We start from the raw sequence: 26,788 nt of genomic DNA on the forward strand, positions 1-26,788 counted from the left end.
GGCCCCGGCCGCCGCTCCTAGGCGGCCGGCAGCTCCGCACGGGGGCGCCCCTGTTCCCGCGCCCCGCTGGGCTCTTGGCCCCACTGGTGCTCTGGTGTGGCTCCCTCAGCGCGTGGGTGGCTGCAGCCGAGGGTCCCGACGTTTCCACTCTTGTGCCCCAGCGGATCCCTTTCCCCCGCCGCTCCTGGGCCGCACGCCTGGCGTCTCGCAGCTCCTTCCCAGGGCTTCCCGCCTGGAGGTGTAGGTTGCTTGCTACTCTGGGCTCCGCGCCTGGCCCGCCACGAGACTACGGGAGCCAAAGCTCGGCCCCCTTCTGTCTGTCCCGCTGTTTTCCGCTTGCCCGGTGCCCCTCCGCCCCTTGTGGCTTGGAGCCGCGCCACTCACCCTCACCCGGGACAGCCCCCGCTCCCCCGATGAGACGGTGGCGCCCGCCGTGCGCGCCTGCATCCAGCCCTGGCGGGGCGCGCCGCTCCTCAAGCTGCTGGCGCCGCTCCTCCGCCTCCTCCCCGCTCGCGGGGGCCGGGCCACACCGGGGCGCTTGCTCCTTACTTGGGGGGCTCAGTGGCGCGGAAGTCGCCGCCTGCCTGCTTATCCGGCTTTATAGCCTCGGGGGTCTCCATGGCAATGGCTGCCCGGGAAGCGGGCTGAGCCGTCAGGGCAGGAGCGCACCTGGCGGGAGAGACCGCCCCTGACCCCCACCCTTTCGTGGGCCACGAAGTCGGGGAGCGGCTCCTCCTCCGCGCTCCCCTGGGGCTGCCGCGGCGGTTGCGGGGCGCGGGCGGTGGCTGCTAGCTGGGGGGCCACATGCACCAGGCCAGGCCAATCCCAAAGTCACAGTCGTCTCGTCTCGTCTCCCCGCTCTCCGCCCCTACCGGAGTCAGTGCCCTCGGAGCCTTACAAACTTAGGACCTCGCGCCCGTCGAGGAAGGCGGAGGACTGCCTCCCAGCGATCCAGGAGGAAGGAAATGGGACCCCATTAGGGCAGAACTGACCATAATGGAGCTGGGTGGCGGCGGCAAAAGGCGAACAGCGAGTAATTGGCGGGGGTGTGGGGGTACCTGCGCTGCGCTGCGCGCGGGGTGAGGGGCGCTTATTCTGGCTGAGAACTGCCACTCGAAGTGTAGCGAATCACGCACTCGCATACAATTGTTCCTCCCGCACACGCTCGCTCGGAGCGGGGGTGGCGGGGAGACTGCGCCCTCCAATCTCCGACGTCTCCAACCCCGACCACGCGCCCGAGCGCCGGTTCCCGGCGGCTGACAGGCGGGCGGAGCCGAGACGCGGCCGCCAGGGCGGGCGCCTGGGGATTCGAGAGTGCTGCTGCCGCGTTCACGACTCCCCCGCGCCGCCTCCCCACCGCTTCGGGGCCGGCCGCCACCCCGGAAAAATGTGAGAGACCTACGCAAGGCTCCCCTACGGTCCTCGTCTCCCTCCCAAGCACAAAACCACCCCCAGCCCACCGGGCTCTGATTTTGACTACTAGCTGACCCATTTGGAAGGGAAGGAGAGAGCCAGCGTCACTGGGGGGTGGAAAAACCGCATCCCCTCTCCCTCCTGAGGTGGGGGGCAGTGGTGCTCAGGCCTGTGTTGAGGGGAGTCAGGGCTCCTCAGAGGGGGCTACCGGGGTGGGGGGTAGAATGAATTATTTGTGAAGTCTAAAGAAGTGAATCAGTTATCAACTCATAACAGAATTTACTGAGACTTTTCCCGAGCTGGGCATTGTGTTCCCCAGCTGTAGGAAATACAGAAGCAGAAGCTCAGTTCTGGAGAGAAGAGACCATCCCTCACAAGCAGGATGACAAGATCAGCATAAAAGTGTAGAGGCTATCAGCAGAGGGCTGGCTACACCTGTTATATCCAAACAAAACCAAGCCACTGCTTAGAGGGAAAGGTAGAGCGAGGTGTGAGGTGCTCCAGGGCAATCTGGAGGTGGTCTTCAAGGATGGGGGGCGGGGGAGAATCTGGCTTCCAGGAAATAAGGAAGACATTCCAGACAGGGTTCCTGAAGCAAAGACATGGAAGCAGGAAAAACACCTCTAGGGGACAGTACTGAGAGCTGCTTTACCAAGTACCTTCCTATGGAAGATAGGCAATAAGGGGAATGATACAGCTGTTGTGAGGCTGGGCGGAGCCTTGATAAGATGCGGTCTGGGAAAAGGTTCTGGGCAAGGAGAGGATTCGCCTTTGGGAAGGAGACAGTGGGTCCAGATAGGTGAGTGGTGAAGAGCACACAGGGCCCTGCACTGCAGGCTTCTTGCCTTTCTCTAGCTCCTAGGCTTCAGGGATGCCCACCTAGCATCCTGGGCACAGCCATGGAGCAGGGTCTCCCACTTTCCTCTATTCTGGGGTGGGGGGGGGCAGTGCATGTGATGTATGCCTGTATATACTGTCAAGCCCCTACCCCCTTTATCATTTTTGCGTTCTCTAATCCCCCTGCTCTGCCGATTTTCTCTCATGGTGCCACGGAAAGGGCACGGCATTTGACCTCAGAATTAAGTCCCAGCTTGAAGGCCTTCCTTCTCAGCAAAACGAAGCCCACAGTGCTATCTCTGCCTGTTTTAGGCAAGATCAAGCTAGGGAGTGTCACGGAAAGAGCTGTAAGGTTAGGTTATTCAGAGTGTAGAAAGCCACGTCTCACCCCCAGACGTGGGGGCCTCACCTGGAGTGTCACCCTGGGGGGGGACACAGACTATCCAACCCCAGGAGGGTTGCAGGAAAGCTCTCCTTCTACTCAGATAGCAGAAGAAAGACTTTCTTCCCTTCATGAATCGATTGCCCTTTTCTGCAGCATGAGGGAAATTGCTTTCTTCCTTTCCTTCTGTTTCCAGAGTCGGAGAAGGAGGTAACCCTGGAATCTGTGTGTGGCAGGCCAGCCTGACAAGCTGGAGGTCACCCAGTGCAGGGAGAGGAGAAAAGCAGTGGGAAGATGGCATGGGTGCCTGCTTGGTCCTAAAGAACCAGGGCCCCTCCTCTGTGAGCTTCTCTGAGACAACTCTGCCTCATTTGTGTCCCTCCTGCTGGGGTGGAGACAGTTGCAGGGAAGCTGAGGAGCGGAAGCAGGGCCCTGTTAGGGCCTCGCCCTAGACTGGCCCAGAGTGCCCTGCTGGCCACTGTCCAGAAGGAGCAGCCAGTGCATTTGCTCCAACTGGTACCCCCAGCCCTGCCAGGCCTGTGTTGGGATGGGATGGTGGCATGTCTCAGGCCCCAGAGCCTTTGCTCTGACTTTTCCGTAGGCTCAGTATGTTCTGAACAGAAAAGAAATAGCAAAACTGAAAAAAAAAAAAAAAAAAAAAAAAAAAAACCCGCTGCGCGTGTGCTGCAGAGCACTGAGGCCCCGACAGCCGGAATTAGAAGCTGTCGCTTAGGGAGCCGAAGGCTGACAGGAGAAGGAGCTGCCGCAGGGAGCAGGCAGGCGCACAATCGGCACTCCCCACTCACTTCCCCTCCACCTGCCGAGCCTCACCCTTTGCAGGCCCCAGGCTGGCAAAAGGGCGTCTTCCCAGAGGCGTGCTACCTAGGCTCCTAGGCTCCTGTCTGCAGTCTGTCACTCTGTCTGCCGCTGGCCACCCCCTCCCAGACCCCCTTCTTTCCTCCTCAAGTATCACCAGCCCCCTCAGCCTGTCACGTTGCACCAGCTCAGCAGGGTTGGGCCTGGTGGCACATGGCTGGGAGATCCAGAGAGCTGGGGAGGAGTGGGGGGTGCAGGGGATGGGGTGAGTCAGCAGGGGACTCTGGTATCTGAGTCAGCAATGGGACTGAGAAGGGGGTAGGAACCCTTCCCTTGACGTAAAAAGTGAAACTAAGGCACAATGAGTGGACAGGGAACCTTGCCCCTGGCCCACGGGTACACAACAGGGATTCACCTACCCTGGGCCCTGAGGGAGGGCCTTAACTCCTCCCCAGCACTTCCCCTGCAGCCAGAGATGAAGTCATCTCCAGGGCCACCCTTTTTCCAGAGTACAGGAAGCAGAGAGGTGGGTATCTGGGCCTCCTGGGAAGCTCCCAGCCTCTTGTGCTCTCCTAGTCCATTCCTGGGCTTCCCAGCTCCACCCTGGGGGCCCAAGGACTCTGCCTGGTCTGGTCTCCTTGCCCTCAGCAGTCATTGGCAGAAGCTAGGGACTCTCCAGTGGGCTCTTTTTGGTGTTGGCTCTGGCTTATGCCCACGTGCTTGGGTCAGTGAATTCCTCTAGCTTGGATCATCATTCCTGTAAGGCTATATCCCTGGGCTGGCAGAGAGATGGGGCAATTGAGTGCCCAGCAGGAGAGCTAAAGACAGGGCACTGCTCTGGGGTACAGGTATCCCACTCTTGACTATAGCCAGTGCGTGTGAAAACCAGATGTGTCAATGACAGGCCTTACTCCTGTGATTGGGCAGGGCCCCTAGTCCCAACCTGTAACCAGGGAACACTAGGATCCCAGAGGTCAGGGCCCCAGAGGGATGGAGGGTAGTGGTGGTGGTTCCGTTTATTTTCCGAAGGCACGGGGCTCATAGCTAATGGCATTTGTAATAACTCTCTGATGAGAAAACAACCTCTTCCCAGAATCAATCCCCACCTGCCTTCCCCCAAGCCAGTGCCTGTTCCCATTTGGGATCTGGGATCACGCCACAGGTGCAGTGAACAGCTGCCTACAAACCCGTTTCGAGCAAGTGTTGGATTCAACCATAACCACCTGGTGTAGAATCTGACCGTTGTTACACCTGCCTAAAGGGGTCCAGGTGGCCTGGAAGTTCACAACTCCCCAAGAGGAAGGGGGCACAATTGCCCTAGGCTCTTCTGCTACAGCCCTGAGGGTAGAGACAAGGAAGGGCCACGTCTAGGTGGGGGGTGGAGAAGAGGGGAGACCTCATTTTCCAGTGGTTGTGGCATCAGAGCTGACAGAAAGGGAAGTGAATCCCCTTCAGGCCCAGAAGCAAGGCGATTTCACTGGGCTCTGGAAGGGACCTCACCCTGGGATTCTCCCAGGCCATTTCATTTCAGGAGCATACTCCCATCCAACCCCCCATTTCTCAGCTGTAGAACAAAGACCAGGCTTAGGCAGGAAATATTGGGAGGAGGATTCTCTTTAGTAGGAGTGAGGAGGAGAAAAATAAATAATTCTCAAAGGTGAGAAAAATGATGCTAACCTTATTAGGCAGCCTGAGCAGGGGTACATACTGAGGATGTACCCACCCCCCACCAGGCCTAGGAGAGTCCCCCCAAAGGCCTTCTTTAGCTCTCCCTACTAGCCAGAGGCCCAGTCGTCTCAGCAGACAGCTGAGGCAGCTTTTCCATGTCAGCTTCCCATCCCCCACAGGCAGAAGGCCAGGGAAGGGACCTCAGCCCAGGATCCTGGAAGCAGCTGTCCCCAGGGAGCTCGGACAGGCTCTGTATCAGGGAACTGACAAGGTGGCCGACTCAAGACAGGTCTGAGAAGGGGCTTACAGCAGAAGGGTTAGGAGTTTGGTCCTGCTTGACCTAGAGGGGCTTCAGTGGAGGCTCCAGACAGCTAGGCCTAACCCTCCAGGAAAGGACACAGAGTCCAGAGTGGGGCGTCACTGGTGACACACTAAGGAAAGGAGAGTGGTGCCATGACCCCATTTTCTGCCTCTCAGTCCGTATCCTTTTGCCCTCAACAAATGTGAGACACTCAGAGGCAGAGAAGAAGGATGAGGAGTAGGAAGTCAGATTGGAAAGGACCTTGAAACCTCAGATGGGCCCCTGCCCTGATGGTACCTGTTTCCGGCCTCCTCCTCTAGCCTGGTTGTTGAGGAAGGGACTCCAGAGTCCAAAAGAGTCCCAGCTTCCCCCAGCCTTAGAATGGGCCTATCCTCCTGGGGGAATGGAACCCCATCCGAGAGAAGAGTGAATATCCTTACAGAATGTCCCAGTGGGGTGAGGGCATCAGAGGCGGCTCTCCTCGGCGCCTGCCTTTGCTGTGAGTGGGTCCTGGTCACACAGCTCCCTGAAGGCCTCATAGGGCCTCTCAGGCTTGTCCTTGGCCTCAGAGGGTAAGCAGTTCCTGAGGCAGGCCTTCACTGACTCCTTCACCTCAGCCTCCAGGCCCTTCATCCGGACTTTGTACTCTGCTAGCACCTCCTGCTGGAACTGTAGGGACAAGACCACCACCTGGCTCAGGAGGGGCCCACCTGCTCACTGTCCCTCCCCTGGATAGTCAAACATGGAGATGCCCAGTCTGTTCAGATCTTCCAGGAGACGGGTGGTGAGGGGTAGTGGAGACCATCAGGGAGCCTGCCAGAGAAGGGGATCCCAACCAAGTAAAGAGCTGTAGAGCTGCCTCATCTTAAAGGGCCCCAGGATCCCGCAGGAATGAGGACCTGCAGCCACCAGCAAGGGGTGAATTCCCTTCCTGCCCCCACCCATCTCCTGACTGGCAGCTCCCCAGTGCAGGACAATTCTCCTGGCGGGCAGGGCGGTAGACCCTGTCACACCTGCTTTTCCATCTCCCGGATCTGTTCCAGGCAGGCTGCCTGCTTCTCCTCCAGCTTCTCTTGGTGCTTCTCCAGGTTTTCTGTCATCTGGGTGGGAGTGAGAGGCAGGGAATCAGGACAGCCCAGACAGGCAACCTGACTTGGAATCCAGCTAGTCCCTTATCCAGCAATAGGACTTGGGACAAATTTGTTAACCTTTGAACAGTTCTTTTTAAATGTATAAAATGAAGATAATAGTCTGTCTTGCTGGGTTGTGCAGGACTGTATGAGACAGTTCCTGGCTTAAAGCATACCACACAAGATCTGGATTCAGTAAACAGACCCCATAGAATCCCCCTCCCAAGCAACCCAGCTCAGCCAGCTCTGTTACTGTTGTTAATAGACCCAGGAGAGCTTTAAGTCCATTCTCAGCAGGGCTTTACTTCCTCTTCTGACTCTTTGGAGCCTCAGGAAGTCCCCCTCACTCCCTCATACCCACCCATCCCAATGCCATCCTCCCCTGGCCAGCTAGCCCTTGTCATTTTCATCCAGGGCAGCTGGCCAGAGACAGATCTCTTTAGGCTGGTACCCTAACCTCCACATAAAGGCCAGAACCCTGGAGTGGTCCAGGAGCTCCATCTTCCCTTCACTGCCTCCTCCCATCCCCAGCTGCATGGGCCACTCAGGACTGTGTGCTTCCTGAAGACAACTTAAAAGCCTGGGACCACCCCATCCCTTCTATGTAGAGCATGAGTGTATGTGTGTGTGTGAAAGACACAGCTCTTACACACCTGCTTAATGACTTGCACCACCTCCTGGATGTGAGAGTTGTTAATCTCTCTCTTCAGTCTGTTGGGGTGATCAGAGTTTCAGAGAGGGCAAGAGGCCCCTAGGAAGAGTTGGGTATGACCAAGTCTTTTCAGGGTGTAGACCAAATGAGAACTCTACCATAGGAGCAGATACCGCCCGAGGGTGGGTGGGAGGGGGGGCAGGACGGTGGTGGTAATCATAGGAAGCCAAGGAGGAGGTTAAGGGGCCTTTGGGAGCTCCAGGGGCTGTCTGAGGAGAGGGCTTGGTTTCACCATCCTGTTCCTATGATTAGTTTTCCCTGAAACTCTCTTTGCTCAGGGTGATGGCTTCTGTGGCCCATGGAGAACGCTCTGATCAGAGGCGACAGAAATGGGGTGACCTTCCAGAGCCACGGGACAGGCACATCTCTGGGAAGCGAGTCAGGATCCACTTACAGGGAGGTCCCCTTCCCACCTAGTGTGGTCTCTGCTCAGACTGGCCCTGGAGTTTGAGTTAAGGGCGCACCTTTCCTGAGCCATCTTGTCAGGGGTGACTTTGACCATGGCCTGAATCCGCTCCAGCCTCTTGGCCTCCAGCTTTTTCTTCATCTCTTTGGTGTCACTACAGAGAGACAAATATCAGGGAGATGTTCTGTGGGACCTGAGCCCTCCCGGTGGGAGGTGAGGGTCAGGCATGGGTGGGAGGCAATCATACATATCCAGGGTCTCCTTGAGGGTCTTCAGCTCTGCCGCCTGCTTCTCTCTGGCCAGCTCCATCATCTTGGCGATTTGCTGCGGGGCAGTGCAGGGACCGGCTTAGTTAGAGAAGCCCTTTGCTGTGCGGAGGCTGGGGCAGGGGCAGGGGCAGGGGCAGGTTGGTTGGGTTGTGGCTCCCGCCCCTCCCCCCGCGCAGGCACCTCAGCCACGTGCTGCTCTTTGCGCTTCAGGATGCACTCGTACTGCTCCTCACCCTGCTGCAGCAGCTCCAGCTCTAGCCGGTCCTGCAGCTCACGCGCACGCGCGTCCGCGCCCTCGGAGCCCTCGCGGCCCTCGCCCGGCGCGGGCCCGGCGGCCTCCTCGCACTGCAGGGTCCTGCGGACGCCACGTGGGGACCGGCCTTGAGCCCTCGGCCGCCCCCAGCCCGCCGGCGCCGGAGGGCTGAGCCCGCCGCTGCCGCCGCAGCTGCCCTTACCTCTTCTTTCGAGAGCCCTTGCCGGGGCCGAGCCGGCGGCCCCCGCAGCCCCCCGCGCTGGGCTGCCCCAGCCCGGCCAGCTCCGCCGCGCCCCTCTGCAGCAGCTCCTCCCAGCGCCGCGCGCCGCGCCGCTCCAGGTCCCGCAGCTCCTTCTCGTGCCGCCGCTGCAGCTTCAGGACGCCCTTCAGCTCCCGCAGCTCCTCCGGGCTGGCGGTCTGGGGCTCTGCGGGGGCCGGGGTGAGGTGCGCGCCGCCCGGGAGCCCCCCATTCCCACCCCACGGGGTCCTGGACCATCCCCCGGGCTCGTTCTCAAGATCACTCGGACTCAGCAGGCCTTACCCGTAGCTTCTTTCATAGCCTCCTCCTTGGCCCTGGCCCCAGCTACTGCAAGAGCCACAGGGTGGGCTGACAGGGGTCCCGGGGTAGGGGTGGGGGGTTGGTTCTGGCCGGCTCCTCCCCGACCCCTGGTGTGGGGGGTGTGGCAGGATGGACCCCCTGCAGCGCACTTTCCCAGCAGTCTTTCGCATCCCAAGTGAAAGTGTGTTTTGGGGGGATATTTCTGTGGGTACCGCTGGAGAGGTCAAGGCCCTTCCATTCTGCGGGAGGATACTACGGTGCATACCTGCAGACCCATTGCTCGTTGGGGCCAAGGCCCCGTTGACCGGGCGGACAATTGGACTCCCAAGTGGGAAGGGTTTCTGTGTAGGGAGAATAGATTAAGAACAAGGCTCCAACAGCTCTCTCTGCCTCTCAGCCTAGGACCCTGGCCCCTCCCTCATCCTCCCTCCGAGGGCAAAGCTCCTGGACCAGGCAGCACAGACCTCAGGCAGACCTTCCATGGCTTCCTTGAGCTTCACAGACTTCTTGTCATGGGCACTGAAGAACTTGATGGGATTGGCCAGAGCCACGGTGAGATCTGGGTGCATAGGGGCATCCTGGGACTGGTGTGGAGTTGTCCCTGGAAGGCACCCCCATCCCACCTACCCCCAGACTATCCTATCATACCCAACTCTGGAGGTTGGCTTGAGGAGGAAGAGGTGGAGTGGACCACCTACCTGCCCAGGTGTCAGGTACATAGTCCTTCAACTCCAGGAAGACAAAAAGGGCGGGCATGGTAAGGGGCAAGTTGCTCTCGCTATGCAGGCACAGATGGTGGTAGCCTGTTGGGCAGGAGGGGTTGGGCGGTAAGCCATGCCCAAGGCCACCCAGCACTGTAGGAGCAGCCCAGTACTCAAGGCCTCTGGTTTAGAGGAAGGGAGACCAGAGTCTGAGTCTGGTTTTGTACCTTCCTCCTTATGTGACGTTGGGCAGTTTCCTTTAAAGCTCTTGAGATTTTCTTTAGCTGTGAAATGGGGTGAATAGGATCTCCCTCATGTGGTTATGGTTAGGATTAAGTGAGAAAGTGTTATAAACCCATAACTCATCTTAGGTTTCCCATAAGTATCAGGTCCTTGGTAAATTGCCCCAGTAGTTCCAGAAAATTATAGGCATTCTGTGGCAGAGGCCCCACTGCTGTCAGTTTCCTCTTCTTGCCCCAGTCCTTCTACGTGAGAGGATTAGGTAAGGTCTCAGGGACACCCCCAGAAGCTGCTGCAGCGCTGGGACAGGCTCCTAATGCTGGCCTTGGTCTCAGACTGACTAGCAACAGCAAAGAAGGACTCCATCCTTACCAGAATTCAGGGCATTAATGGGGATGATGCGGTGTCCAAGAAATTTGTTGCCTTCCTCCAGTACAGCCACCCTGAGGGATGCCAGCTCAGGCATCAAGATCTAGGGAGAGTTTGGGACAGGACAAGCTGGGGAGGGGAGAGGATGGCCATGCTGCCCACGTCCCTGGCTTCAGAAGTCTTAGTGTCAGTGTGAGAACATGGCAGGTGTTACCAGATTTGGCGAGGACAGAGGGCACACTCTTAGGCCACACACATAGGCATCCTCTTAGCTCATGCCATGGCTGGTCCACACAGGGGAGAAGGGTTGGCTAGGCAGCCCAGGGCTTGGGGGTCCTGGTGCAGACAGTCCTGAACAGCCTTACCAATGAGTATTGAATCAGGACAAAAGACCCCTGCTGGACTGGGACTCTGTACCCTGGACTAGGAGTTCACATTTCTGCCTCTCATCCTAACATGAACACACATGTGCGTGAACACACGTGCACCTGCGCGTGCACATACACACACAGATTCACACATAAAATTGTTCAGTAAGTAAATTTCAGTAAATGTGAATTTTGGACTCTTAAAAATCAGGAGGGCACAGGGCGAGGGGTAGGGAGAGTTGAAAAATCAAGGACTGTTATTTAGTTCTCTTTTCTATGAGTAGAGGCCAAGAAGTGGGGACAGATCCCAGCCCTTGCCATGCCCTAGCTCCCCACCTTCTCAAAGACAAAAGGCTCCTCCTTCCAGACAGGATTGATGGAGTTGGCGGTGGGTGACAGCTTCGTGCGATAGCGCCTCTTGGGGTCCCCGGGAAGGCCAAAGAGTTCCACTTCCACATATGTGCGCACACTGCGATCTGACAGGAACTGTCCAGAGATGACCTGGGGACCCATGGGAGGCCAGCCTCAGCTCTCTACCACCCCCCACCCAGAGCTCTTGCCTCTAACCTAGAGCCTCTAGCTCCTGGAGCTGAAGCACCTGTTCTTGGCTACTGTGAAGAACCCCATCCAGCTGGGGCCATGTGGCTCAAGGACTTCGGCTAAGCTCTGGGCCACTAGGTGCTTCCAGCATTCAGGGAAGAGTCATGGGCCTCCCCACCTTCCTCCCCAGGCAAAGAAGGAAAACAGCACCCTCCCTCCCCGAGGTCCTGGGGCTCCTGCAGCCCCACTCTGCCCACTCTTCTCCCCTCCCCCACCCCAGCCTCAGCCCTTCCCCTTGGTTTCCATGGGGACCAAGAGGCAGCCTCCAGTGCTGAGGAGGAGGCAGTTTCCAAGGCAACTCTCTACTGCAAGAACTGGCTTGGGCTGAAGTTTTCAGGATATCAGGGGAGGGGGTTGGGAGTGGAGGAGTAGAGCTCCTGTGTCCCAGCCCTCCCAGCCACATGTCTGCCTCAGGGGCTTGCCGTGATGGAAAGGGTGGTAGCCACCACCACGTCGATGCGGTCCACTGAGAAGGGGTTGAACTGCTTGTCCGGCCGCCGCATGAACTCATGCTTGAGGAGGTAGCCACTCTGCCCGTTGAACTCAAACAATGCCATGTTCTGCTGCATGGGCAGGTCTGGGGAGGGGGTTGTGAGACAAGGGCACTCTGTGAGCAAGGCCCTGCCCCACATCTGCACCTAGTCTCGATCTCCTACGTCCCTCAGCCTCTCCCGTCTTGTGGAACGGGAAGCTTGGGTGGACTAGAATGATGAGGGATTCTCATGACCCAGCCTGTTTCTCTAGGGTGTCTCATCACTCAGGAAGGCTCGACAGGTGGAAGTTAGCGGAAGCAAGGCCACGGTCGGTCCATTACTCACAGTGGAGGCTGAGACCAGTGAAGCCAGGGTTTCTGTGGGCTCATTCAGGCACAGCAGCCAGAACTTGGGCCAGCACTCTGGCCTCATCACATGTGTACTCACTCATACATGTGCCATCATATAGGCGCGAGCCAAGGCATTTATATCCCTAACCGCTGACATGCCCACATGTGCTACCACAGCCTCAGCCAACCTCAGGACTCCAGGTCTGTTCTAAAGACAACCCCCCAGGAATGGGGTGAAAGTAAGAGAGGCAGAGAGCGGGTGCAGGTTCTTAGGGGCCTCGGAGTACCCTCACCCATGGTCTGGAAGTTGAGGGCCACCATCTGGCAACCGGCGTTCCAGAACATCTGGGGCATGTAGTTGGAGGAGTCCATGCGTGTGCCCTTCGGGTAAATGCGACTCATCTGGCGCTTGTTGTAGCTACCTGGGAGTTGAGGAGCTAGCCCGAGGCCTGTCCACACCCGGAGGACCCAGCAGCTCCCTCTGTGCACCCTGTCCCCAGGCCTTCCCCACCCCACCGCCCCACCTGGGGACCCTGGCTAGGGAGGCCTCAAGGATACTCCACGAACTGCACTGAGGCCTTGGAGAGCAGGTCATAGGCCTTGAGCTCTGTGAAGGACGAGATGACGTAACTTCTGTTTTTCTCTGTGTGGGAGAGAAAGGTGGGGGGGGGCTGTCAGGTGGGTTCCCCCGACCCCGGCCCTCCTCCCTGCCCTCCCTTCTGGGGTAGCTCCCTCCAGCACAGACATCCCTTCAACCTAGCAATCCCCCCAGGCTCAAGTGTTGAAGAGGCCAAACTGCTATGCAGTCTGGGTGGGTAACGGTGGGCTGGGGGTGAAGGATATGGGCGGGAGATATGCACGCGGAGGGGGTGTGGGCCACAGTTCTGGAGGGTGAGGGGCGCAAGCCTGGGATGGCACAGAGAAGGGGAGCCCAGGGGGTCAGGAAGACGGGAGGATGTGCAGAGGGTGAGCACTCAAGCTTTGGCTGAAACGTGAGGGCTGGGGCCATGGGTGGGAGGTGTACACTGGAGGTGGGGGGGGGCAGGCATGCCCGGGGTTGGCCTAGGTGGGGGCTGCGGACTGCGGGTTCCAGGCCCTAGCAGTCAGTGCGGTAGAGGCCTACACTGCACAAGTGTGTGTAGAAAAAGGTGTCCACCTCAGGGGCACGCCCCGCTGAGAAGAGCAGTGAAGCTAAGTAGTGTGTGTGCACACAGAGAGGGAGGGTTGCGAGGGAGGGGCAGATGTACCCTGGCCGGTTTCTCTGCCTGTGGCTCTTCTCTGGAGCTCTGACGCCCTGCCCTGCGGGGTCAGTGCTCCTGGGCGTGGGCCAGCCCCAGGCACCATTTGGCCCCCCAGGAGCCACAGAGCCTGCAGGAGGCTGCAGGAGCCCCAGGCCAGTAGGGTTCAGATGGCCTGTCCTAAGTGGCCTGCCTGTCACCGACACACTCCAGAGCATTCTGGTTGGTGCCAAGTGCCTTAGTACAGCACAGGGAAGCTAGGAGCCACTGCCACTGAAAAAAGCCCTTTGCCTGCCTCCTCTGCTGGCTCTTTCTATAAATAGAGCCCCCACGTCCAAGAAAGGGGGGTTCCCTTTTCCCCTTCCTCCCACCCATCCAGCTGCTCTACTGTCAGGACATACTTCTCAAGGGCCTTCTCCTGAGTCCAGCCTAGCTTCCCGCTAGCATTTTCCTCCCACCACGTGCTCACTTACGGGCAGAGAACTCAAAGGAGATGAACTTGGTGGGCTGGATGTAATTCACTAGGCTGGACATCTCCTCGTAAGCTGTCACCTCTAGGCCTGCTGTGCCCTAGGGAGGAGAGGGGAGGATGGAGAAGGGGAGGGCAACCCAGGGAGGTGGCCCCATGCCAGCTCCTGGAGGGCTCCGCCCTGGGGACAGCAGGAGGGGTTCGGGGCTGCCCCCTACACACCTCATCCGACTGCATCTTCTTGAGCTCCTCCTCATCCAAGTTTCCCGACTCCTCCTCCTCCTCTTCCACCTCTTCCTCCTCCGGCTCTGCCCCGTCCTCACCAGCCCACACTGCCACACGCACATCTTTCAGCACTGGGACCACGGTCCCTACACGTGGCCTCCAGGCCCAGCCCCTCTCTCCCCCTCTAGGCGCTTCCACACCCCAACCCCTCGCCACCCGGGCTGACACACCTGGGTCCTCTCCCACCGAGGCTCTGGGTGGGCAGTTGTTCTCAGCACCCCCACCCGGCTCCTTGCTGGGGGTTGCTGGGACAGAAAACTGGTTCTTTTTGTTCTTGATGAGGATCTTGCCTCGGAGATCCTCAGGGCTGGGCAGGGGGATGCCTGGTTTCAACTGTGGGAGAGAGATGGTCAGCACCATCTCCATGCCTTCAGGGTGCAGCCTAAGCTCCTTCTTCCCAAGCTGTGTTCCATCTGCCCTGCCTGTTCTCCTGCCCTGCTTCGCCTCCCACAATTTCCCCCATCTTGAGCGGTGCTCCTGCCATCCCAACTTACCCAGTTTCCTCAGACAACACTCTTCTCCCTCACTTGCCTAGAATGCCATTTCCTTACTCTCATCAAGATAAATCCAGTTACCCCTTGGATTCCAGCTTGCCATCCTTTCCTCCAGGAAGCCCTCCCTGATGCCCAGGTACTCCCATAGCAGCCACTGGTTGCGCTGGCTTGGTTACTTGTTTATGGCCCCACTAAAGGTGAGTGACCTGAGAGCTAGGACTGTGTCTTTGTCACTAACAGGCCCCTTAAAGCCCAGCACAGTGCCTGACACATGGTAAGTGATAGGATCCTGGCCCCACAATCCTCCCAGATAAATCCCAGCATCCTCTGGGGACATCTGCCTCCTTAACCTGGCCACCACGCTTCCCCAGGCCCCCTGCCCCCAGGCCCAGATGTCCCATAGTGAAGTCCACTCACTGGGAACTTTTCCAAGGGCTCTGTGAGCAGCATCTCCCCAAACGTCATCCGGCAGTATTCAGCCATCTTGGCCTGTTGGCGGGGTCTGCAGGGAGCAGAACTGACGTAGGGTTCAGCAGCTCCACCCCCTCTTGTCCATCCTTCTGGACCCCTGACCCAGGTCATCTCATTGGGGATGCAGGGAGGTAGGGACATAGGCAGCAGAGCCTGAGGTCCTGAGGAGCTTGTATGAACACCCTGGGCGGTGGGAGAGCTGCAGGGCATGACTAGAGGTGGGGGAGGGCTGCGGGAAAGCAGATGCGGGCAGGAGATGGGGACAGGGGAGAGAAGGAGGCCAAACAGGTCTGGTCTGATACGCACGAGTCCACATGGTTTTCAAATGACAGAATGACAGGATAGGGGGAGGTCTTAAAGGCACTTTCTGCAATGGCTTCAATTGCTTCCTGGAGGAGAAGAGGGCCAGGTGGGGAGGTGGTCAGTGGCCCAGGTCCCTCCTCACCCACCCCACCCCACCCCACCCCTGCCCCCAGCGGCACCCTTCTCCACTCCCCAGTTTCAATATGCAGAGAACTGGAGGGTCCCTGTTGGCCCTGTCTCCTAGGGTCCCCTCTAGTCCCCTCACTGATCTGAGGCCTCCCAGCCATCCTTCTTTTCTATTTTCACCCGCTCCCCTAATCCCTACACTGGGGCCCTTCCCTAGTGCCACTGCCACCAGCTTCCATGCCCGCCCCGAGTCTGACCTTGAAGTAGATGTCTGTGGTCATGGTGAAGCCATGGGTGATAATGGGCTCCTCGTCAGGGGGCTTGCCCTTCCAGCAGTCCAGCTCCACGCAGCGGCAGCCGGCCAGCAGCACCTGGCGGTACATCTCGGCCGACGACAGGCCAGAGAACTGGCCGGCTGAGCCAGAGCAGAGGGGAGAGGCCGGTCCAGCTCGCCCCCGCCCACTCCCACACCGTCTGTCCTTTTGCAGCCCGCTGGCTCGCCCCGCAGAGGGATGGATTCAGGGGAACAGGAGCTGCACCCACACCCCAAGAGGAGAGAGCACCCTGGTCACCTGTCAGGTAAGTGTTGTGTGAGGAGTTGATGAAGTAATGGTTGAGGGGCTGCGTCATGTCCTGGTGGAGAAGCAGCTTGTCCTGGGCCAGCACGCTGTTCTCAGGCCCGCAGAGAAACCACACCATGCCCTCGGGGGAGAGCTGGCCTGGGGGTGCGGGGCAGAGGCCGGAGGGGAGAGCTGTCAGGGTTGCAGCCCCTGAGCAGGGCGGGTCAGGCCACAGAGGGGAGGGGCTCCCTGAGTCCTCACCCCTCTGCACGTTGATGCCACTGGGCTCATACTTGTCGATGAGGCCCCGCACCTGGTCAGGCCGTGCCAGTGGAAACAGCAGAGAGTTGAGACGGGGGTCCCTCTGTTTCTGGTTGATGAACTTGGTCAGGTGTTCTTTGGTCATGTAGGGTTTGGCCTTGGCGTGGCTGCAAGCCAGAGAGGGCACAGGTCTGTGGCCCCCCCACCCCGGGGCTAGAGAGCACGGACTACCGCCTTCTCCAGAAAAGCCACCTAATTCCCAGCAAGGCAAGGGGATTTTAGCCACCAGCCCCTTCCCCAGGCCCAGCCCAAACACGGAAGCTCACTAGGAAGTGAAGATCTCGTCTATTTCTGGCCGAGGACAGAGGCTCATGAGGAAACTCTTGTAGACGGATTCTGGGAAGTCCTCAGGATTGATGGCATCGTTCTGGGGGAAGAATGACCTGATCATTGCTGCACCCACCTTTTCCATGCTAAAAACCACAAATGAAGCCCAGACCTGTACAAGGGAGCCTGTCAGAGGGAGGGCTCAGGGCAGGCAGAGCAGCACGGAGCAGGCTCCTGAGCACCCACTTTTCAAGGGGCTGGTTGCTGAGCAGAGAGCATGCTGAGCTGGTCTGTCTTGACCCTGAACTTGGACACTGGCTAGTCCCTTGGCTGGGGCAGGATCAGAACTAGGAACAACCACAGAAGGAAGAAGAAAGGGTTAGAAGTAAGCAGGTCTGCCAGAGCTGTGGGTGGTCTTCTTTCTTTCTTTCTTTCTTTTTTTTTTAAGTAGAGGGCAGATGTTCCAAAAGAGGTATCTCGAATAGAAACAACGCACCTAACAGCAGAGCCCCCCAGTGCATGAGCAAAGCCTGACAGCAATGAAAGGCAAATAGACAATTCAACAGTAGTGGCTGGAGGCGCCAGGAAGCACGAGGAGCGGCCACAGAAAAGACAAACTGGACTTCATCCAAATTAAAAAGTTTTGTGTTTTTTTTTTTTTCCAAATTAAAAACTTCTGTGCTTCGAAGGATAGCGAAAAGACAGTCTACAGAAGAGGGGGAAATATTTGCAAATCAAATATCCAGGAAGGGACAACTCAACAGTAAAGGGACCAAAAAAACCCAGTGGAAAGACAGGCAGAAGATTTGAACAGACATTTCTTCAAAGAAGATATGCAAATGACCAGTGAACACATGAAAAGATCCTCCATCTCGTTAGTCACTTGGGAACCGCAAACCAAAAACACAAGGAGATACCACTTCACTCCCACAGGACAAGTCCAATTCTAAAAAGACAATAACAAGTGTCATTGAGGAGATGGGAACCTTCGGACATTGTCGGTATGATGGTACAGTGGTCAGTCACTTTGGAAAATGGTTTGGCAGTTCCTCACAATGTTAAATACAGAGTCTCCATGTGACCAAGCTATTCTACCTCTAGGTATACAGAGTGAAAACACACTTCCCGACAAAGTCATGCACTCGAAGGTTCATAGCAGCCTTATTCGAAATGATTAAGATGTGGCCACAACCCAAAGGTCATCAGCTGATGAACACAGAAGCAAAAGGTGATAACTCCAAATCCCGCAATATCACTCAGCGGTGAAAAGGCACAACATGCCGATCTGGACTAGAGCGTGGAAGAACCCGGAAACCCTTATGCTAAAGGATTGAAGCCTGATGTCAAAGGTCACGTAGTCTGTAATGTCCAGCTTAGGCAACTTTATAGAAAGAAACTGCAAGGAGATTAGTGGTCTGTGGGGCATCTGTGCCTTTGCATTCCAACCCAGAAAAGCCCCTTAAACATAGTCCAGGATCTGGAAGGGTAATATCAGGCTTAATTTGGAGCTAGAGCAGAGGGTCTGAACAAGAGAGCCAGACCGTATCTCCCTAAGACTGGATCTTGGACCCATTGGCTCCAAGCGAAGAGGGGTCAGTGACTTCTACTGGGACACAAGGAGAGCTGACACGTAAGGAGGATGGCCAAGGCGGGAGCTCAGGAGGCAGGAGAGAAGGAGGGTGGAAGTGTAGTAGAGGTCCTGGCAGCAGGGCCGTCCGCAGGAGCCCGTTCCCACCCTCTCTCCACCCTCATGCTTGCGTTCCTGTGACCTTCAACATCAAGGGGGCACCAGAATGCTTGAGCTGTGACTTGAGAGGGAGGAGTCTTCCTGGGCCCCTTGTGGACAGGTGACGGATGAGGTCTTAGTTTTATTTATAAATTACAAATTCTTATCATGAGGCAAAACCCCATGGGGTGCAGGTGGTACCCCATACAAAGGCTCTGGCCAAGGGGGCCCCGGGGTCTTGAGATCCACTTCCCTAGCCAGGCGCAAACCCTGGGCTCAGGCTGTATCTGCCCAGAGGGCTCCTTTTTGTAATCCACAGAAGGTCCCTCATGGGGTGACCCAGCCTACATCTTGTAATTAAAAATCATTTAATCAGAAGGGAAAAAAAAATAATGTTTTCCTGGGTTGAGCTAAAGGCTAGATCTTGGCAGCTTCAAGACTTGGTCTGTTCCCCTCCCCCCACACTCTGCAGAACTAACCCCTTCCCCACCCTGGGTGCTTGCCCTAAACGCAGTCCACCAACCACTGCCCTCTGTAGCCACCCAGGTGTAGGCAGAGAGACCCAGCTGCTCTGGACCCAGGCACCCCATCCCCACTCCCTGGGATCTCTGTGCCTTGTAACAGAAACCAGTGCTCTGGGGTTAACTGGCTTTTCAGGCTATTGGCTGGGCCCTGCCACCCCCAACCGGGCCTGGCCAGCTCAGGGGAGGGCCTGGGCTGGGCCAGGAAAACCACTCACCTTGCCTTTTGGGAGGTGGCAAGCGCTGAGGGCAGCTTCCACCCGCTTGCGGTCAGCAGGAAACATCTGGAAAAAACTAAAGGAGCAGAGAAAGGCAGGAGCCAAAGAGCCGGATCAGACCTGGAGAAGGAAGGCTTCGCGGAGCTGGGCGGAAGTGTGGGGAGAGGGAGAGCAGGGGAGACTCACTTTTTCACAGGAATCTTCCCTTCGGGGTTGAGCTGCATCTTGAGCTTCACCAGGCTAGTGGGGCAGAAAGTGGCTTATCAAGGCCCTGGGGCTGGCACATGGAGCCCACACGCGGATGTCAGGCACACAGAGGCCGGGCACACAGGCACTTACATTTTGTCCAAGAAGGTGCTACGGGAGGCATTGGCTGTCAGTGGGTGCTTGACGAGGGCCAGCACATCTTCGGCCCAGCTCTGCAGGACCCCAAAGCACAGCAGTGAGAACCCCTGGTCACACATGGATGCCCCCACCCCCTGCAGCCCAGGCCTGTCCTGCAGGAACCCCGAGCTACCCCAGGTACCCAGCCCCAGGCCTGCGCCGCACACCTCCCCACACACCCTTCGGCGCACCTTGCCCACATTCTCCTTATAGGAGACGAAGTTGTGGAAGGTGAGGTCTACCATGTCAGGGCCAGACACCACAGTGAGTGTCTTGAGGAGGAAGTTGTTGTCGGGGAAGTCCATGTTGAAGACGTCCCGGAGCTTCTGGCTCTGCAGGAAGCAGAGTCACAGTGAGGATCAGAAGCGTGCCCCTGTCCCCTCTCCACTGCAGTCCTCCCATTCCCTCCCCACCGCACTAGAACCACTAGAACGGTGGCCATTTAGGGTGGAATCCCATCCCCCCATGGGTGGGCCTCAGCATCTTGGCCTCCCTGACTCCAGGTGCTGGAGTGTGGGCGAAGAGCCCACAGGAAGAGATGAAGCCGGCAGCCCAGCCTGGGTGTGCTGAGTATCGTGTTTGCCATTTTCCATTTGGAGATGGATTCTTAGCTCCCAGTCTCATAGAAACCTGCTTTCCGCCAGCCCCTTCCTCCAATTTTCCTGCCAGCTTTAGACAAATACAGGCAAGCGAGACGGGGAGTGCGGTGGGCATAAGCCACACTCCCAGGTAGTCTGAGCTGCTCTGGGGGCAGGACCTGGCCACCTGACATCTCTTCATAATTCCCTGGTACCAAAGCTCTGGCAAGCTCAGGGGCAGCCACACCCCTTCCTCAACTCAGGGAGGAGGCCCTGCTGCCCAACCTGGGAACTCTTCCTTTTGCTGTAGAGATCAGGCTTGCTACCTCCACAGGGATTCCTGCTCTCCCCGCACAGAGCTTGTGGCCATGCTGAGCCTGGGCTGCCACTGGGCCCGCCTACCTTGGGTATCTTGGCAAACTTCCCAAAGCGGGTATCCCTGATGTTGGTGATATCCAGAAACTCCATCTCCTGGAGCGTGCCCCAGCAGGAGCAAAGAAGGGATGTAGACAAAAAGATCAGTGAAGAATGAAGAACAGAGGGGAGGGAACTTCCAATGCCCCTTCACATCTTGGCCGACTGCCTTCTGTAGAAGCCAAGACTTTCCAGGGTGGCCCCTGGAAGGTTGGTGGACCCCAACCTTCCCTTCCCACCAATCAAGTTCTCCCCGTTCATGGTGAGCCTCCTCCCTTCTTCTGTCCTTTCCTTCCCTGGCCACTCAAGTGACACCGGAGCTGTGGCCTGCGATTTTGCCCACACTCTCCTGGACTCACCCCAAGCTCCCCCTCCCTCCCCTACATCCCTACAACCCTTCTGGATCTGTCTGAGCCCTCAAGTTTCCCAGAACCACAGGTAGCGAAACAGGCTTTTTCCTTTCCCTCTCCCAGGGCAAATAGCCCCGGCCCACAGGAGCAGAGGCTGCCCCAGAGCCACCCTCCCAGGTCACCGTGTACTCCCTGGGCATTCACACCTCCACCCCTGCACTATCAAAAGGCCGCTTGGACTGAGTGCATCAGCAGGAGCTCAGGGAGGGGGCTGCCTCACCTTACTCTGATATGTCCAATATAAGTAGTAACCCTTGGGATCCACACGGAGGATAACTGGGGAGGCTATTGTGGTTTCCTATAGAAAGAAGTGGTCAAAAGGAAAAGAAATGAAAAAAAAAAAAAAAAAAGACAGAAAAAAAGAAAGGGTCAGCTCTCAGCTCTGAGACCTCAGGCCAAGCTTCCCTGGCCTGGACCAGGGTTTCAGAGCTCACCATCTCCCTGGGAGGTAGCTGACCAGGGACTCTGCAGGCATATTCTTTGCTTTCCAGAGCTCTGGGCTAGGCACAAGCCCTAAAACCTCTGAATCAGGGGTGGGGAGGGGGAGAGAATTAGAGATAGCATTTCTGAAAGAGAAGTTTCCCCTCTAAACGCCAAATAGAGGTTCTCCCTCTAGACCCCAAACATGTCTCGGCCCCCACCTCCCCCTGTTTTCAAAGGCCACAGCTCAGCCAAAGGGGTAGAATGTCTCTGCAAGACTCAGTGCTGCCCCTCAGGAGAACTCAACACAGTGAGAGCTAAGAGCCCAGCTCCTGCACTTGCACTCGAGGCCCTACACCTGCTACCTGGCTTCCCACAGGCCCCATCCCTGCGTCCACAAACCACTCCTCAAAGAACCCATCCCCAGCCAATCCAGCCAGCCCATGTCTATGGTCTCCCACAGACTCCAAGCGCATTCCCACCTCCAAGCCTAAGAACCCAGCCCTCCCCTGCATGAAATACCTTCAAAGAGCCCCCCAAGTCTCCCCTCTTCTGAAAAGCCTTCCATGAAACACACTAGAATGGTGTGTATGTGGTTTGCACAGCTAGAAGCCTATCCATAAAAATCCCTGAGGGCTTGTGGACTCCAGGGAAACCAGTCTGTGCAGTAGCTAAGCTAAACTATAAGTCTGTGTGCTAGACCCATGAGCTCAGGGATCCCTGTTTGCTGAAGAAGCCCGGGAATGATCACAGCACTAGCTTCTAAACTCCCATTGCACTCACAGAGTGCACAGGCTCGCCTTCATTTTGATGGTCTTCGTATGCATATAAAACAAGATAATGAATTTGAAGTTTCCAACAAGGCATGGTCGTTGCTGCCCACCGAACAAGACCACGTGCAGAATTTACAAAGGAAATGGTGAAAAAAAAAAAACAGTTCTCAGGTCAAGGATGGTTAGAGTCTGGGGTAAAAAAACACTTTGTGAGGAGGCTAATTTTGGAGAGAACTATGTTGTGAGCTCTACTCTCTGCCCTCCCCACAGGAGGGTTGGCAGTGCCTGACCCCTCACTTTATTTATTTATTTATTTATTTATTAAGATTTATGTATTTATTCGAGAGAGAGACAGAGAGAACATGAGTGTGTGGGCATGTGCACAAGCAGGGGGAGGGACAGGCGGAGAGAGCAAGAAGCAGACTCCCCACTGAGCACAGAGCACAGCGCAGGGCTTGATCTCATGACCCTGAGATCATGACCTGAGCCTAAATCAAGGGTCAGAGGCTTAACCGACTGAGCCATCCAAGTGCCCCCTGACCCCTCACTTGAAGTGTAGTGAGGGGTTTCGACTCTACTTAAAAAGCTTTGGTCCCCCCTGCAGCTGTGAGGCAAAGTAGACTGAGATCTGACTCCTGCCCAGGAAACTGAGTGTCAGAGGCACTGAGACCCTGGTTGTCCTCGATGAGCCCAAACCCCAGGGTGTGTTGGTGCAGTGAACAGAGTGTATGTGCTGGGGTTCAGAGTGGTCCTGTGGGAAAGAGGGGCAGAGTCCAAAGCTACAGGAAACTGAAGGTCGTAACTGGATTCCAAGGACCTGAAGAAGTAATTTTGAGTGACCTCCCGAAACAGGGATGGCAGAAGGATCCTTATGTAGGGGACCACCAGCTCGGTGGGCAAGGGTCTCCTCACTTTGAGGAGAAGCCTCAAAAAGTGTCCATCAGAGAAGGACTAAGCCCAACATGTGCGAGGCTCAGAAAGCAGGAACCCGTTGATGATAGCGCCTGTTCAGTTAAGAACTTTGCGACCCCCTCCACCTCTCTCCCTGCACCCCATGGTGAGGAAGGCTTGGAGGAAGATCAGAGACCCCTGCCACCAATCTTAGAACACCTACAGCCCACATAAACCACTCCTAGAAGGAGGAGGGCAGAACACATCATCCAAGACTTGAGTTCAGAATTATAACTCACTTCTGAAATAAGACTGCATTTTATGAGGAAAAGTGATCCTAGGATTGTCTATTACCCAGAAGCAAATGGAATGTCTTGTGACTGAGTGTCAAGACTGAATGTCTTGTGGCTGAGTGTCCTTCCACGAGCAGGAGAAGAGCTTCTCCCACCAGATATACTGTGAAGGGACCATGGGAGGCAAAACTGAGCTGGGAGTTGGTTACATCTTTTGCCTCAGGCTTATTCAACGTGGCAGGACGTACTCAAGTCATTGGCCGACTGGGCTAAAGGCATTTTGAGCAGAGCCCTGTCTCACAGGCACACATGCCCTGTGACTAGGCTTAGGAGATTCCTGCTCCTGGAGTCAGGATTCTTGGGCCATGCCATGCTCTGCGTCAGGGAGGGGAGTGGGGCACCCAGCTACACAGGTACTGGCCTGCAGAGAAGGCCATAGAGCGTGTCCCCACCCCTAATGACCCTCTGCCCAGTCAGGTTACACACACTTCCCAGAGGAACTGAGAGAGGCCACTTCATTTTTCATTCTGAGCCACTTCCCTCATTCCAGAGTCTCCTGGGAACTGTCACCACCATGCCACGTCGCCCACACCACTCGTAGGGAAGCAGAAAGCGTCTCACCAGGGGCCTCCTACCCATAGTCATGGCAACCAGATTACTCAGCCTAGTGCAGCCCGAATGGCCAAGAGCCCCAGGCTGCCTTAACTCACAGACTCAGAATCCCCTCATCACACCTGTGAGGAGAATGAGCCAGTCCTAAGGGCCTCCTCCCCCCCACCCCGCAAGAGCCTTCCAGCTTCCTTCCCAGGACCAGCCCACTGTGATTAGTTCATGGGTCTGCCCAGCAGCCTCATGAAGGACCCCACGATGTTCTCTTCGCCTGCCCAAGGGAATCCCTGGCCTGTCCCAACATTTTCAGAAGCCAGGAGGCCCAGAGTCTGGGAAGCAGGCCCCAGTCTGAGAAAGAAAAGACAGCAGAGACAGAGGGACAGGGCAAAGCAGCGGCTTCCCCCTTTCCTTGCCAACAGGCGGGTGGCGGGTGGCGGGAGCTCAGCTGAATGCAGCCTGCAGAAGCAGAAGTCGATCAGTTCCTTCCTAGGCCCCTGGGAGCAGAAGCCTCTGGTTCTCCCTTAGGGTGCCCCTCAGGCTTTATGGCTGCCCCGCAGCAGCTCTGGGGAGAATGGGGCCTCCCTGGGCCAGGGCAGGGCCAGATGGAGAAGAGCAAGAGCAGGGCATCTGTGCTAGGAGTAGGGGCCTGGCCCTGCCACAGCTTTGGGGTCTTTGCTCCCACTCGTGCTGAGATCAGGATGCCCCCTGCTTGTCTTGGGCGTTTGGGGGACGACAGACCCCAATGCAAAGAGAGTCCCTCCCGTGAGAGCACCCCAGTGGGCACATCCTCCCATCCCATCCCGACACAGAGCCCCAGCCCCCGCTGTCCCGGGGTGAGTGTTCAGGGGCACGTACCCTTGCCAGGCTGTCCTGTCTGCTGCCTGGCCAAGCCACACTGGCGCCACGCGGGGCAGACATAAACCAGCCCCCCCCCAAGCCCGTAACGGCAGGGCGTCACCACCCCAGTGCCCCACTCACATCGTCCCATTTGATGAAGCGCTCCCCTTGGCTCAAATAAGCCTTCACCTTGGGGGGCAGCAGGACGGGGTTGAGGAGAGACATGGTGCTAAGGGTCCCTCTCTGGAGAGGCTGGACAGGCACACACGGGCAGGAGGAGGGAAGGAAGGAAGGCCGGCTGGAGGTGCGCCAAGCTGGGCTCACATGGCATCCGTCCTGAGAGGGTCCGGAAGTCTGGGTACTCTTAGAGCCCCCGGGGTTGCAGCGGCTGGTGGCTGGTGGCAGAGCTGAATGCTTTGGCCAGAGACCCGTCCGCCTTTTAAATTGGCCTCCTCCCACCTGCCTTCAGTAGGGGCGTTGGGGGGAGCTGTGGTCACTGCTCCTGCCCAGGGAGGTTAGGCTCCCCTCCCCAAAGCCCCCGCCCTCCGCGCTCCGCCTGTGTCTCAGCACTTCCTGCTCAGGGCTTCCTTCTCTGTGCTCTTCAGGACTGAGGGGCGGGTTCCTGAGGCCTGGTCTCCTAGGAGCCCAGGCTGGTGGGGTGTTGGTGGTGGGCGGGGGTTCTCAGTCCCAGGAGTAGTCTCTGGTCGGATGAAGCTGAGGGGCTGGAGAAGGAACAATATGGGGACCATGTGGGGTACTGGTGCCCAGGCCGAGCCTGAGGGGAAGGTGTCAGGAGCTCCCAGGGGAAGGGACCTTTGCAGAGGTGGCCTCTAAAGCACAGGAGTCTCTTCCAGGGGCTGAGGAGGCTGGGACACCCCTGGAAGTGGGAGCTGAAGGTGGGGCAGGGCCCAGCTGGGATTGGATGTTTTGAATAAGCAAACTTTGCTGAACACCCAGCTCCTCTTTCTCAATGCTTCCTCCCATGAAAATGAGGTACGAGTGAGGCAATCACACCTCTCAGCCCCCGCCACGCGTAACTAAGTCCTCTTGGCCCCCGGGCCTGGCAGGGCCTGGACCCTCCATAGACCAGACGTGACCCGACACACGGCCACCAGCCTCCACAGTGCTCTCTTGCCAGGCTCTCTTCTCTGTTCTGTGCCTAGGGCCTGGGGTGAGAACGCTGGGACCAGGAGGCTGCTTAGGAGGCTGCTTAGAGAGACCTCGGCTCTGGGTTCCTTGTCAGGGTACATGAACCTCACACTGACCTGGCCCAGGGAGCTCAGTCCCAGCCTTGCTCAGCCAGCTCACTTCCTCTTGCCTAACTTGCTCCTCTTTATCACCCTTTTTAACTCAGCTGGGGTAGCAGGGAGCTCTGCCTGGGACTTCCTTCCCCTCTCAGGGCCTGCCTTTCTGCCCTAGGGGCCACCGTGGGCCTTTGTGCCACCCCTGAACAACTGTGGGACCCTCACCCAGGAAAGGGATTCCAAGATTCTGAGACCAGTGGGGTGGATCTGGTAATAAGACCTCACAGGCTATGGCAGAAGCTCTGGAGCTGCTCTCTTCTCTCCTGCCCTCTGCCCTCAGAACTCATCCTCTCTCCCCTCCCTCCAAGCCTGCAGGCTCTCATCTCTCCTCCCTGCCTCCCTCCAGCTTTGTGCCCCTCTGGAGGCCCCTCTGGTGCCCCAGCAGTTCCCTGTTCCCTCCCAGGGATCAGGTTCCCTCTTGGTCTGTTTGAATGGATTTTGCAAGGGAAATCCTGGCCCTTTCCCAAAGACCCTACACCTGTCACCTGCAGCCATCCCTGCTCCTGCACCCAAGTCCTTCACCCTCTTGTCTGCCTTGAAAGATAATCCCTTTCCTCTCCGTCAGCCTGGGGAAAGACAAGAGACAGGCTCCTCTCCTGTCATGGGATTGGGGATGCCGCAAGGAAGGCAGAGATTTCAGTACTCCTTACTCTGATTCTGTGGATCTTGGGCTCTGAAGGCTGAGGCTCTAATCCACAGAATAGAGCCTCACCCATCTTTGGCCAGTGATGGCCATGCCTGGACCCCATTCTTGAGACAACCCCCCCATTGTAGCTTCAGTAGGGCCTGTATTCTCCTGCCCACATCCTACCTAGCAGCACTGAGAATGCAAGAAATCCACGCAGCAAGGGGAGCCAGGAAAACCTTCATCAAAGAGAACTTTGTTTTTTCTTTTAAAAATACACTTCGGTTTCTTAAAATGTGAAATGACAAAAATGTTGCATAAATTATGTTGGAGTGGCTATGGAGAAAAATCAGGGAGGTCACACGAATAGCCACTTTGGGAAATGGGGCTCCTGGGCTGAGCTG

At 57.2% G+C, this 26,788-nt stretch overlaps 1 protein-coding gene across 7 annotated transcripts; it reads right to left on the reverse strand.

Moving 5' to 3' along the window:
* Positions 1 to 5,044: 5,044 nt before the first annotated feature.
* On the reverse strand, positions 5,045 to 24,899 carry PLCB2 (phospholipase C beta 2). 7 transcript variants are annotated; one of them, XM_059372511.1, is made up of 32 exons: positions 24,597 to 24,899; positions 20,853 to 20,930; positions 20,211 to 20,279; positions 19,422 to 19,562; positions 19,186 to 19,265; positions 19,033 to 19,086; positions 18,847 to 18,922; positions 16,381 to 16,481; positions 16,055 to 16,221; positions 15,806 to 15,952; positions 15,491 to 15,648; positions 15,111 to 15,193; positions 14,751 to 14,835; positions 14,010 to 14,172; positions 13,777 to 13,886; positions 13,559 to 13,655; positions 12,406 to 12,490; positions 12,141 to 12,265; positions 11,447 to 11,601; positions 10,761 to 10,925; positions 10,060 to 10,159; positions 9,445 to 9,549; positions 9,211 to 9,305; positions 9,012 to 9,087; positions 8,729 to 8,773; positions 8,390 to 8,612; positions 8,115 to 8,289; positions 7,913 to 7,989; positions 7,724 to 7,819; positions 7,201 to 7,258; positions 6,431 to 6,517; positions 5,045 to 6,086 (listed from the first exon to the last, which is right to left on the reverse strand). In XM_059372511.1, the coding sequence occupies exons 1-32, from the start codon at positions 24,678 to 24,680 to the stop codon at positions 5,883 to 5,885; spliced, it is 3,564 nt and encodes a 1,187-aa protein (XP_059228494.1). In that variant the 5' UTR covers positions 24,681 to 24,899; the 3' UTR covers positions 5,045 to 5,882. The 7 variants fall into 7 exon arrangements, with proteins under 7 accessions (XP_059228494.1, XP_059228489.1, XP_059228490.1 ...); XM_059372506.1 differs by having other exon boundaries at positions 8,729 to 8,770; positions 24,597 to 24,778; XM_059372508.1 differs by lacking the exon at positions 5,045 to 6,086 and adding an exon at positions 6,095 to 6,230 and having other exon boundaries at positions 24,597 to 24,778.
* Between the last annotated feature and the right edge of the window lie 1,889 nt (positions 24,900 to 26,788).

The sequence above is a fragment of the Mustela nigripes genome, chromosome 13 (genome assembly GCF_022355385.1).
Source record: "Mustela nigripes isolate SB6536 chromosome 13, MUSNIG.SB6536, whole genome shotgun sequence".
NCBI classification, from domain to species: Eukaryota; Metazoa; Chordata; class Mammalia; order Carnivora; family Mustelidae; genus Mustela; species Mustela nigripes.

Bases quoted from the DNA above. Each gene is read 5' to 3' on its own strand.
- PLCB2 (XM_059372511.1), bottom strand. From the start codon at position 24,680: ATGTCTCTCCTCAACCCCGTCCTGCTGCCCCCCAAGGTGAAGGCTTAT. The intron at 12,491-13,558 runs GTAAGTGAGCAC...TCTCCCACACAG, and splicing joins CTCCTTTGAGTTCTCTGCCC to AGAAAAACAGAAGTTACGTC. The intron at 10,160-10,760 runs GTGGGGAGCTAG...AACTCTCCCTAG, and splicing joins AGCCTTTTGTCTTTGAGAAG to ATCTTGATGCCTGAGCTGGC.